Source organism: Eucyclogobius newberryi, unplaced genomic scaffold, assembly GCF_026437365.1.
Source record: "Eucyclogobius newberryi isolate DKJ021-1_F unplaced genomic scaffold, fEucNew1.0.hap1 SCAF_21, whole genome shotgun sequence".
Lineage (NCBI taxonomy): Eukaryota > Metazoa > Chordata > Actinopteri > Gobiiformes > Gobiidae > Eucyclogobius > Eucyclogobius newberryi.
The window spans coordinates 7,668,989-7,681,371 of NW_027315846.1; the positions used below are offsets into that span (position 1 = coordinate 7,668,989).

Consider the following 12,383-nt stretch of genomic DNA (forward strand, 5'->3'; position numbering starts at 1 on the left):
ATACATTTCAACTAAGTTTCAGACCATCTATTCTGATCCAAAGAAGTGGTGAGTGTCTATGCTGCAGGACCGGAGCATTATTTAAGGTAATATTGCAGAGGATGAAACCAAATCAATATTTTCAGCGATAAAGAGCAAATATTGAGCAAAATAGAAACTTCCAAGGTTACTTTTACCCAACTACAAGATCATAAGTTTGCACCTGTTCCATGTAAACCAGGGATATTCAATTATATTTTCCAGAACCAGATTTGTTGTAGGTGCATTGTCTGGGGGCCCTGAGTATTCATTATCCACAAACAAGTCACAATGGTGCTATTCAACAGAAATATTTCGTTTCACTGAAGAAAATAAAACAATAATTGCCCTGTCACATAGAAACTGAGAAGGACTGAAGCAGGATTAACAGAGACCAACCCAGTGTCAATCAAAAACCAGACTTGAACTGGAGCAGATCAGAGCGGCCGATCTAGAACTAGAGCTAGTCCTGAACCAGTCCTGAACCAAGACTGTAGGTCACATCAGGCTTAAACAATAAGACTCTACCAATCCCAGCTACACTCAGCTCTGATGATTTCCTCCTATTTTTTAACAATAAAATAAAAACAATCAGAGTATTAGATGAAATTACCCCCGCTATTAGCCCTGAACTAGCCCAAGCTGTAAATCTAACGTCCCATATAAATCCACCTGTAAACTTAGATTAGAGATAACTTCAGCCATTATGTCCTCTAAAAGCTCAACTTGTGTCCTAGACCCCATTCCAAGCAGACTCCTCAAAGACATTCTCCCCCTAATTATAGACCCTATTCTTAATATAATAAATACTTCACTAGAAAGTGGCTATGTTCCACAGTCCTTCAAACATGCAGTCATTAAACCTCTTCTGAAAAAGCCTAATCTAGATCCCGACCTATTGGTAAACTACAGACCTATTTCAAATCTTCCCTTCGTATCTAAAATCCTTGAAAAAGTTGTAGTAAAACAGCTTTGTCGCCACCTGCAGGATAATAACTTATTTGAAGTTTTCCAGTCAGGGTTCAGAGCCCACCACAGCACTGAAACTGCACTAGTTAAAGTCACAAATGATTTGTTATTAGCCGCTGACGATGGACTGGTCTCAATCCTGGTTCTGTTGGACCTCAGCGCAGCGTTTGACACCATTGACCACAACATTCTACTGCAGAGGTTAGAATGTGATGTAGGTGTTGGAGGAACAGCCCTCAGCTGGTTTAAATCCTATTTATCTGATAGGTACCAATTTGTTAATGTAAACCAGAGCTCCTCACCATGCTCTAAAGTAATTTACGGTGTGCCACAGGGTTCGGTACTCGGTCCAATTCTGTTTACTCTTTATATGCTGCCATTAGGCAACATTATCAGAAAGCATGGCATTAACTTCCACTGCTATGCAGATGACACTCAGCTGTATTTATCAATGAAACCTGATCAGAGCGATCAAGTAGACAGACTTAGTACTTGTGTGAAGGAGATAAAAACCTGGATGACACTAAACTACCTGCTTCTTAACCCTGAAAAAACCGAGGTCATTGTGCTTGGCCCTAAGCATCTACGAGACGCTCTATCTGAGCAGATAGTCACACTGGACAATGTCAGTGTAGCCTCCAGTTCTACTGTAAGAAACCTTGGAGTCTTATTTGACCAGGAGCTCTCATTTAAAGCTCATATAAATCAAGCTTGTAAAACAGCCTAATTCCATTTGCGCAACAAGAGCCAAAATCAGAAGAATCCTGCCTAAAAGTGATGCCGAAAAACTTATCCATGCATTTGTAACGACTAGATTAGACTACTGTAACTCCCTGCTTGCAGCGTGTCCTAAAAGCTCCATAAAAAGCTTTCAACTGGTTCAAAATGCAGCAGCAAGATTACTAACAGGAACAAAAAGAAGAGAGCACATTACGCCAGTGCTGAAGTCTCTTCACTGGCTCCTGTCGAGTTTAGAATCAAATTCAAAATTCTACTCTTGACCTACAAAGCCATAAATGACATGGCCCCATCCTACCTCAAAGATGCTATAGAACCATATCATCCAAACAGAGCTCTTCGCTCTCAGAATGCTGGCCTTCTGGTGGTCCCAAGAGTCTCTAAAAGTACTGTAGGAGGTAGAGCGTTTAGCTACCAAGCTCCTGTGTTATGGAATCAGCTCCCTACCCAGAAGGAGAGTCTAAGGACAGAGGACCCTGGGACATCGTCCCTCGCCACCACAGACATTGTCTGACTCCATCGCCACCACAGACATTGTTGATTCATTTCTCCCTGTGGCCCTCAGAGGCAACTGTTGTTGTGATTTTGGGCCTTAAAAAAATAAATTGATTTGATTTGATTTGACTTGACTAGACTAGAGCACTGAATATGAACCGCGATTATGAGGTCTGGAATATGAATGGCATTACAACATCTGATTCAATTGATATCAAAGTATAGTACAGTGATACTGAATAACAGAGCAAACACAGCTTACCAAGAAATACGGCCCATTTTAACCAAGATGGACAGGACCATTTTGCTTATTGGGCTGGATTTGAATAGCCCCGATGTGAATTATACATGGCAATACAGTGAAATGGGAACAATTTAGACATCAATATATTACATTGTAAAACATCAACTTTTGTGAGATTTCTATATAAAAAGAAAAAAGAAAATACTGGTTCTAAAAGGAATTTGAGCAATAAACAACTGAGATATGCATTTGCCCAAAAACATATTTAAGAACATAAACTATTTGAGTAAACAAGTATAACACTGCTAAACACTGATGGATGCTTGTGATCTAATTTGATTTTAAGGGCGTCTGCTACCTGCTTGTCTCCAGGAAATGTGATTGCGTTGCCTGTGATGCTCCACACTAAAAAATGAACCTAAACGTCTTTAATTTATTTACTTCAAGGTGTTTTTATTGCCAAAAACTGCTTAGTTTGGTGGAGGTCATCATTCTCGTCTCCAAAGACATTGCCAAATTTGATGCCATTTTGAACATTCCAGCCAAAGCATCTCCATGGCGACAAGCAGGAGGCGGACCCTTGACCTAAAAAGTCCCAGTGTTTGCGTGTACGAGGTGTGTGCGGTCACCTGCAGCCTGCTCTTCCTCTGCAGCAGCTGGGAGTGGAGCAGCTCTCTGTTCCTGACCGCAGCGCTGAGCTCCGTCTGTAAAGAGTCGGCTCTGTCCCGTCCAAAAACAGAGTCCAGCAGGTCACGCTTCTCCTGCAGCTGCCTGAGGCGCACCTGGAGCTCAGTGCTGTCTACCAGCAGACGCTGACACACAGAACAGACACACGGATTAGGAATGACATGAGAAAAGAACACATAGATATATAATATTTCCCCATGTGGGACAATAAAGGAATATCTTATCTTATCTTATCTTATAATGTTGAGACAGAGTTTGTGGTGTTTTACTCCAATGGTCATATTGACAACACATTCTGAATCAAGAGATGTTGGCAAAATGTAAATTAAGATGTCAGGACAACAACAAGGCCACTGGATATTTTAGGACGCATTTCAGCATTTCAGGCTTTGTAAGTAAAAATGCAATAATAATATAAAATAAGGATGATAAATAAATACATAAATACATAAAACATACAAGGTTCATCAGTAAAAAAAAAGGAATTCAAAACAAAACATTTTATTTGGACAATACAGAAACTAAAACTTTATTTGGTTTAAAAGTATTTAAAATATCTCAATGTGCAATAGAAATCATCTTAGTTGGTGCTGAAATTAACGATAATTTTAGTCTAGACAAACGATCATTTCAGAATCAAATTATCAACATACAGCAGTGAATAATAATCATCGCAAAGTATATCAAATAGAGCATGCATCAAATTAAAAATGTACTAATAAAATAAAAATATATATGGTCTGAATATAGACACAATTTACAGATCAGGATCAGGATAGTGAAAAAAGGGAACAGTGCAATGAACAGTTCTTGGTATAAATCATTGTGGTGTTCAAAAGTACAATACTGTCAATACTGACCATTTAAAAATATATATATTGTATCTGAGAATATATTGTATCTGAAAATCATGATGACATGAAGACATCTCTGAACAGAACATATGAAGTTGACCATCAAAGGCTCGAGTCCAGTTGAACTTCAAGTACAACCTTATATTGACTTTCTTAAATCTTTTAGAACTTCACTTCATTGCCACTTGTGTGATGCAACAGTTGCATAAGATTTTACTTTGAAAAATACTTAAACATGAACTTGAAAGTAACCTGTTTTAGGGTTTTTCCGATGTGCTTTTGAAGATGATTGTGTTTTCTGTAGATTTGTTTTCAAATTAAAGCTTTCGAACCATTTCTAATGTACAAAGTTTGTTTTGAGAATTGGTAGAAAATAAAAAAAAAGTTAATTTTCAATTTTGTCTAATTATTAGGGAAGTAGAATATTAATGAGTTATTATTGGACAGAGGACAGTAAAGCACTAAATGTTGAAGCAGGTGATGTCGGGAGTGGAAGAGTTCCCTTGGACCACATGAGCCCAGCAGAGGTGGGTTACTTTTAAATAAATAAAATCATCCTGATAAGTCATATTTCATACTGTCAACTTAAATAAATGTGTAATATTGATGTATGTAGTTCTAGTATTAGCAATGCTGCTTCAACAGGACAGTGTATTTAAGACACAGGAACTTGTGATACTTTTCACAATGAGATATTACAATATTGCCAATACTTTTGCATCCTTAAGCACATTCAAAGAAGCCCATTTTTCTATGTAGTTTTTAATAGTGGTGTTGGGAGTGTCCTGCTCACCTCGATCTTCTGGACGAGCATAGCGATGTGTGAGAAGTTGGAGACCTCCACCTCCAGCACCTGCGAGACCTGGAGGCTCCACTGAGAGTAAACCAGGAGCGGGTCCTGAAGAGCGCTCCTCAGACCAGACTCAGACTCTGAACACAGCCGCGTCGCTCGGCACTTCACACTGAAACAAACACAATGATTATTAATGGCAATGAATATGTCATTGAACAGTTATCGGGTGGACTCTGCATGAGGACAGCTTCAATCAGAACGGAAAAGACAACTAGAGCCAGCAGGTATTTTCCAGACGAATGGATCATCTATTATCATATATTATCATCTTCATCACAATATTCATAACAAAAAGCCTATTTCTAAATATTCTTTTTTTTTTTTTTTTTTTACTATTTATTGTTTTTGAAAGACACAGCAACACAAAATACAAAACACATAATGACCTATTTAAAGAATTAGGGAAGAAAATTAAATAATGAGGGGAAAAAAAATATTTATACATACATGGATGTACAAATTTAAGTTCACTTACGCATACACACACACATACATACATTTTCTCTTATGCTTATATTAGAATAATAAATAATACAACTAAATAAAACAAATAATAAGAATAAGAAAAAAGAATAAGAAAAAAAGAAAAAAATTAAGAGAAAAAAAGGAACAATATTTCTAAATATTCTATTCATAAACTACACAAGGCTATAGGCCAACATAAAAAATAATAATTAAAAATGGGCGGGGGAGGTGGGGGTGTGAATTGGGGAGAGAACCACTGCCATAAAGTACTAATAAGTATCAGACATGATAAAGTGACCCATTGTATAACTATGTAACTATCACCACACTGAAGTATACAACAGCAGAGAGACATTTCCCCACTGAACTAAAACCATGTACAACAAACCTTTGATGCTCCTTGACAACAGCCAGCACATCGTCTGAGAGGTGCCGAGAGTCCTCCGAGAACCTGAAGAGCTCTTTGAGTTGAGCTTTAAGATGCTCCACCTGGGACTCTTCCCCGACCAAAGTGTTCTTCACGCCCTAAAAGACACAAACGCACAATGAAAGGTGAGCGATATGGACAGAAACATCATTTTAAAATGCTTTTACTCACATTAAACATTTGAAATCAATCAGAAATGCCTGTGTAAAAGTCTTGGTTGAGGTTTATATATTGAACAAGATGAAGGACAGTACAATTAAACACAGAAGTTCAGCAATATCACTCTGTAACAACAGTTTATATTGTTAATACGCACATTATTCTTTGTAATAAAACAAATTCAACGACCAAGGCTCAAATATAAAGGATCAGGTTCAACATTTATGTATTTGCTTTTGGAATATTTCTAGGAATGGGATAATATCTTGAGCCACCAAATCTCACAAGATAAAATTGCATAGGTTTTTATTTTTTTACCCCAATCTCATACAACTATTTTTATTTGTGATATTAAAGGATTACAGTACTTCAACAAGTGAGGGGTGTAGATAGCAACGTGAAAAAATGAAAAAAGATGTGTTCAATTACGGGGCATCATAAACAGTCCCTCACACATCATGAAATAGTTTGGGATATTTTTATCTACCGACATCGCTCTATATTTACATTTCATGGTGCCTTACACAACATAAAATGAATAAAAATCACATGATGGATGTATTTTAAAGTATGTCAAGATCTCGTCTCGTTCTCGTCTTATCTCGACCTGTCACTCGATGAAATAGTCATGAAATATAATCTACATATAATAAATAGAGAAAAGCAAAATGACACTGCAAGCTCCAGTTACTTCCTCAACTCTCCGTAGTTTTCTTTAGACATTGGACTAAATATTCCAGTTTTGCAAACAACTACCGGTACTTTGATATGACTTTGCATGGACAGTACAACCTCCACCTTACGCAATAATAATTTAATGTTCCCGACATGTGGTCTTGTACTGGTGCTGTTCGAGACAAAGACCATTCTAAAACTTTACAGGAAAGGTCAACTTTTGTATTATTTATGTTGTTTTGTTGTTTTTAATGTCAATACTTGTTCAAATGAGTATCTAGTTTCGATTCTACTTTCAGCATCGACCACTTGGGGAGCTCCGTTGTTGCTTTTTTTTTTATTTCAAGCAAACAAACAAACACAAAGTAAGTGCACATCGCGATTAATGTCAAGCCCACAGCACTAGCTTACTTTAGGTGTGTCAGGAAGAACTGGAACAATGGGATGAAAAAAAAAGGAGAGTGGCAGGTTTAATAGCCGTGCCTTAAAGAAGCCTGCTCCACAGCCGGCGCAGCAGTGGGATTAAATGTCTAATACTGACGTCCTCCTCTAATGGCTGCTCGCGGGGAGTGAGTCATGAGTGTGACCAATCTGGAAAATACAACTTCCCCCAAAGCTCAGAGTCAGAAAGAGAAGACGAGGAACAGCCGCTTTTGTGATAGAGTTGTCTGTAACTGGGGGGAAAAGGTTTAGTCATAAACGCAATGTCATAAAACAATACAACGTGCACTTTAGGATTACAGTTTAATAACAAATGCAGAACGACTGATATGTGATATTATTCGGGTTTTTTCACACTGGCAAGAGGGCGCTCTAGGCTCTAAGCGACGCAGAAGAAGAATCTGCACTTTCTCTACGGTCGGCATTAGATCATACACTCATAACTCACGGAAGTCAGAATTCGGAAGTTATAAAATCCAACATGGCGGCCCTCGTGGAGGCCCAAATCACATGCGAGGTACATTTGCTGCTCGAAGCGGAGAATTCTAAGATTTGTTGGCCCAGCGGTTAAAAACACGGCGTGGGGAGCTGGAGATTCCTCGGTTCAACTCCCGCTCCAACCCAATATTTATTTCGGGTTTAAACTTTTTTAACTTATAGATTGCCTGGATCAGATTAACAGGTGAGCAAAGATTGTTTCCCCTTGTCTCCTAACTACTACAAAAAGGGGTTTGGGTTAGAGGTTATGGTCAAACACTATATTTGAGCAGACTATACAACAAGTGAAGTGGAACAAACTGTAATGCAATGAAAAAAAGCTTTTAAGAGAGAGAAAATTATTGGCTGAGCTGTATCAGCGGGACCGGTCTTAGTCGCCGCCATGTTGGATTCAGATTCAGTCCTCTTTCGTCCTGATTCCGTATATTAACTAGTGGAAACTGTTTGTCTGTTATAAATGTTTTGTAATAAAAAAAAAAAATAAAAAAAAAACTAACTGGAAAAAATTAGTGGAATTCTGACTTCCGTGAGTTATGAGTTATGGGAGCTAGTGACGACCCTTCCTCTACCTCTGGAGTTTGTGGAGTTGTTTAGAAGTGACACAGAGGAAGAAGAATTCAATGGATTTAGTGATTTGGGGTAAAACTGATGCTTTGGTAAACTTGTTAGCATGTTCTTTATGCTATAGTTATCTGAATAACTGTTAATATGTTACGTTAACATACCAGACACTTACCACAGTTCTGTCTGTGCCTCATGTAGCTGAAGGTGTTAGCGTTAGCATACGTACACCTATTCACCATGTTCTCTCATCTGTTATTATTTTAAATTGCATTTCAAGATTAATTGTCAGTTTTTGGTCTTGGTTTTTGTCAAATAAATTTCCTCCAAAAATGCGACTTATACTCCAGTGCGACTTATATATGATTTTTTCTTCTCTATTATGCATGTTTTGGCTGGTGCGACTTATACTCCGGAAAATACGGTATTCAGTTTGGGGTGTCTATGCTGATCTACCCTTTTTACCCCTTGAGCAGCCAGTTGTTTTAGCAAATAATAAACTTACTATGTTATTTGCAAATTTTTTTGCACATTAAACGTTTCCTGATGCAATTCTTTCCACTTAATAATCAAATGATGTGGAAAGAGGCCTCCTTCATTGGCTTTTTATGATGTCTCCTCTGACTTAAACAGCCTCTTCGCTCACGACACTGTAACGCTGCCAACCTCCGACAAAATCATCTATTATGCGGCCGCCATTGTTCCTTTGTCCTCCTTTAAAGCGGCACGCCCCGATGCGGTGCCCGGAGTACTTATCATTCCCTCCTTGTAATCCTCAAAGTGAAAACAAACAGGCTTCACCATTACCGGCTGACAGCCCGTCACTGTAGCACACAAACACAGAAAGTCCGGCCACATTGACCATTCCCGTCACGCGCGGCACAGGCCAGGCAGCTCCACAGGTCCCTCCTCCTCCTTCTTTTGACAAAGACTCGCTCTGAACTCCCTCACGCCGATTCCACCGCCGCAAATCTCTCCCTCGCACTTCAGAACCCTCTCCTGCGATGGAGACGACACTTTACCCGCTGTTCCTTTGCTCCTCGCGGTAACGGTTGTTGGTATGGACGACGTGTCGCCGCGGGAAATACGATACAGACGGTCACTGGCATGTACAGCGAAGACGAGAGAGTCCCGATAAAAACTGACCTGAATAAATGTTAATCGTTCATTTAAACGTAGCTTTCAATATGAATTAAATGAGCATAAACAAGAGAGAGAGAGAGAGAGACTACGCCTGTAGATGTGACCGAGTTTGTGACCTTTTTGTACAGATTTCTGAGGGATTTTGCAAAACAGTATCTTCGTTTTTGAGGGTGCGGGGGAAAAAATGACATTAAAATGAATGTGAAATGTACCGTATTTTCCGGACTATAAGTCGCACTGGAGTATAAGTCGCACTGGCCAAAAATGCATAGCAGAGAAGAAAAAAACATACATAAGTCGCACTGGAATATGAAATGCGGTTGCAAGTGAGAAAATAACAAATAATATCACATATAAGTCGCTCCGGAGTATAAGTATATAAGTATAAGTCGCACCCGACCAAAACTAAGAAAAAGGGTGCGACTTATAGTTCGGAAAATACAGTAATCTGCAATGACTGAACTCCAAACTGTTTTACTGACACTGGATAGAAACACCCAAGCTGTTAATTTGACAATTGGATCTCTGTAAGATTAAAATCCAATACATTTCACAGCCCGACTTCAAATGTAACACAATATTAGAGAACAAGCCCCGCTCTTAAATAAACAATACCATAAATATTGAGCACACAATCATTCTAATTATATCCATGCCTTGTTTACTGCACTTTAAATCAATATGTGATGACAGGACCCGATGTGTGAGGCTAGAGAATGCGGCGCACCTCGCTTTGGCATCCACTCACTCCAACAATGTGAGACTTGACAGCGTGTGGTTTGGGCACAAGCTGTAAAAATGTACCGCGGTGGAGGCGAAGAATTCATAATAAACTTGTCATGTTTGGGCGAGCGGCAGTGGAAAACCAGCAAAAAAAGTGACAGACAGGTGTGGCGCGGAGAGTAGAAGATGGGCTATAAATATTTCAGTAAGGATTTAACCCTGACGTGAACGCTTAGAGGACACAACTGTACGAAATGTACCATAACATGTCGACTTTCCCAATTTCTGCCACAAAAAAAATGCCAGCGACTAAAAGCTCCATCGGAAAAAGTAGGAAACAGGGACAAAAACATGTTATTGTGTTTCTCTCGGGAAGTGAAGTGACAAAAAAAACTGAAAGTTATTTGCTCTCAACAAAGAACAAGAATACAACTGAGCATAACAAGACTGAAATTATGATAACGCCGAGCTGCGACTTAAATGGCTTGAAATACAGCTAAAAAAGAACTAAGACTAAAAGCAATTATGGTGAAGTAGAAACTGCAATAACAATGCTTTTTAGACAATCTACGTGGCATATTATCTACTTCTCTATCAAAGAAATCTACTCGAGGAAGTCAGATGGATTTGGTCAGACGACGTGCTGGATGAGAGCCACGTGGAAACAACTGATACAATCCAAGACCAAGAACAGACATTTCATCTTGAATTGCAATTTAAAATAATTACAGATGAGAGAACATGGTGAATAGGTGTACGTATGCTAACGCTAACACCTTCAGCTACATGAGGCACAGTCGTAACTGTGGTAAGTGTCTGGTATGTTAACGTAACATATGAACAGTTATTCAGATAACTATAGCATAAAGAACATGCTAACAAGTTTACCAAAGCATCAGTTTTACCCCAAATCACTAAATCCATTGAATTCTTCTTCCTTTGTGTCACTTCTAAACAACTCCACAAACTCCGGAGGTAGAGGAAGTGAAGCGTAGATTCTTCTTCTGCGTCGCTTAGAGCCTAGAGCGCCTGACATTTGTACTGAATTTGAAAATGGACAAATTGGTCGGACATTGGAACAAATGGGACAAAATATGCCTTTCTACAGAATAGTCTTTCTGCTTTTGTCTTTTCCCTCTTTGTGTCTTGTTCTGTCTATTTTTCTTTTTGTACATCATTATCATCAAACTGGCACCGCCTTGTCCTGTGCACTCCGTAAGAACCATAAACTTTGTGCAATAATTAAGTTTGCGAGTGCCTTGAAGCGCTCACCGTGTACGTCCTCCACCGGCCGAGCATTTGCTCCTCCGTGCGCGGCGCGGCCTCCGCAGCCCCGCGGGCGTCCTCCAGGTCCAGCTCCAGGCCCTGCAGGAGGCGTCTGAGGAGCGCGATGTCCTCTCCGAGCCTGTGGCAGCGGGACGTGTACTGGCGGCGGGAGTCCAGGCTGGCCCGCAGACCCTCCTCGGCCTCGCACAGCCCCTGCCTCAGCCTCTGCCAGCCCAGACGCAGCTCCTCCGCCTCCTCCACCGCCTGCTCCGCCCCGGCGGGGGACGTGTTAGCCCGCACGCCCTCCGCCAAAGACTCCACGTGCAGCAGGGTCTTCTCCTCGCTGGCCACGCCGTCGTCCAAGGCCTGGCGATAAATGGGGAGGAGAGGAGACGCAAGCTGTGAGGAAATCTGGTGTGCAGGCCGCGACGGTAACGAGGTTTCATGGTGAAGGACTGCGCCGCTTGGACAGGTTTGAGAGTCGAGAGGAATTGTTAAGAGCGACTGTCGTATTTGGGGGGGAAAAAAGTCCAATCTTTAACATTTTTATCTTTGCAACTTTGGTTTTGTCCAGCTGATGTTACTTCCTGAAGCGTGGTCAGCCTGATGGACCTGACCACCAGGCTGACCACGCCCCAGGAAGTAACATCAGCTGATAAGTGACAGTTCTGAAACATGTCAACAAGGTAACCGTATTTTCCGGACTACAAGTTGCACCTTTTTTCATAGTTTTGGCCGGGGTGCGACATATATATTTATACTTGTATACTTATACTCTGGAGCGACTTATGTGATATTATTTGTTATTTTCACACTTGCAACCGCATTTCATACTCCAGTGCAACTTAGATGTTTATTTCTTCTCTATTATGCATTTTTTGGCTGGTGCAACTTATACTCCGGAAAATACGGTAATCACATCTCCTTGTTGATCGTCTTAAAAAAGAACCTACATTTGAGGCTAGTTCTGAATAGTTCTATGATCAAATGACATAAAACATGAACGCTAAAGAGCAAACACACACTTACAACAACTTGTATAAGGCCCTCTTTGAATAAGTGAACACATTACACATCTTAGATCACGAGAATAGTGCCTAATTGTATGTACTAAACCAATTACTTTGCATTCCTTTGACTCTCTAGACGTTTCGACACACTGAGCAC

At 40.1% G+C, this 12,383-nt stretch overlaps 1 protein-coding gene across 1 annotated transcript in view; it reads right to left on the reverse strand.

Moving 5' to 3' along the window:
- The window catches only part of syne3 (spectrin repeat containing, nuclear envelope family member 3), a 48,033-nt gene that overhangs the window by 22,322 nt on the left and 13,328 nt on the right, over nt 1-12,383 (reverse strand). The window contains exons 6-9 of the mRNA XM_072457628.1: nt 11,223-11,582; nt 5,712-5,848; nt 4,799-4,967; nt 3,094-3,276 (exon numbers count right to left, since the gene is read on the reverse strand). Of these exons, the coding sequence (XP_072313729.1) occupies nt 3,094-3,276; nt 4,799-4,967; nt 5,712-5,848; nt 11,223-11,582 (849 nt within the window). The remainder of the gene's footprint in view (nt 1-3,093; nt 3,277-4,798; nt 4,968-5,711; nt 5,849-11,222; nt 11,583-12,383) is intronic.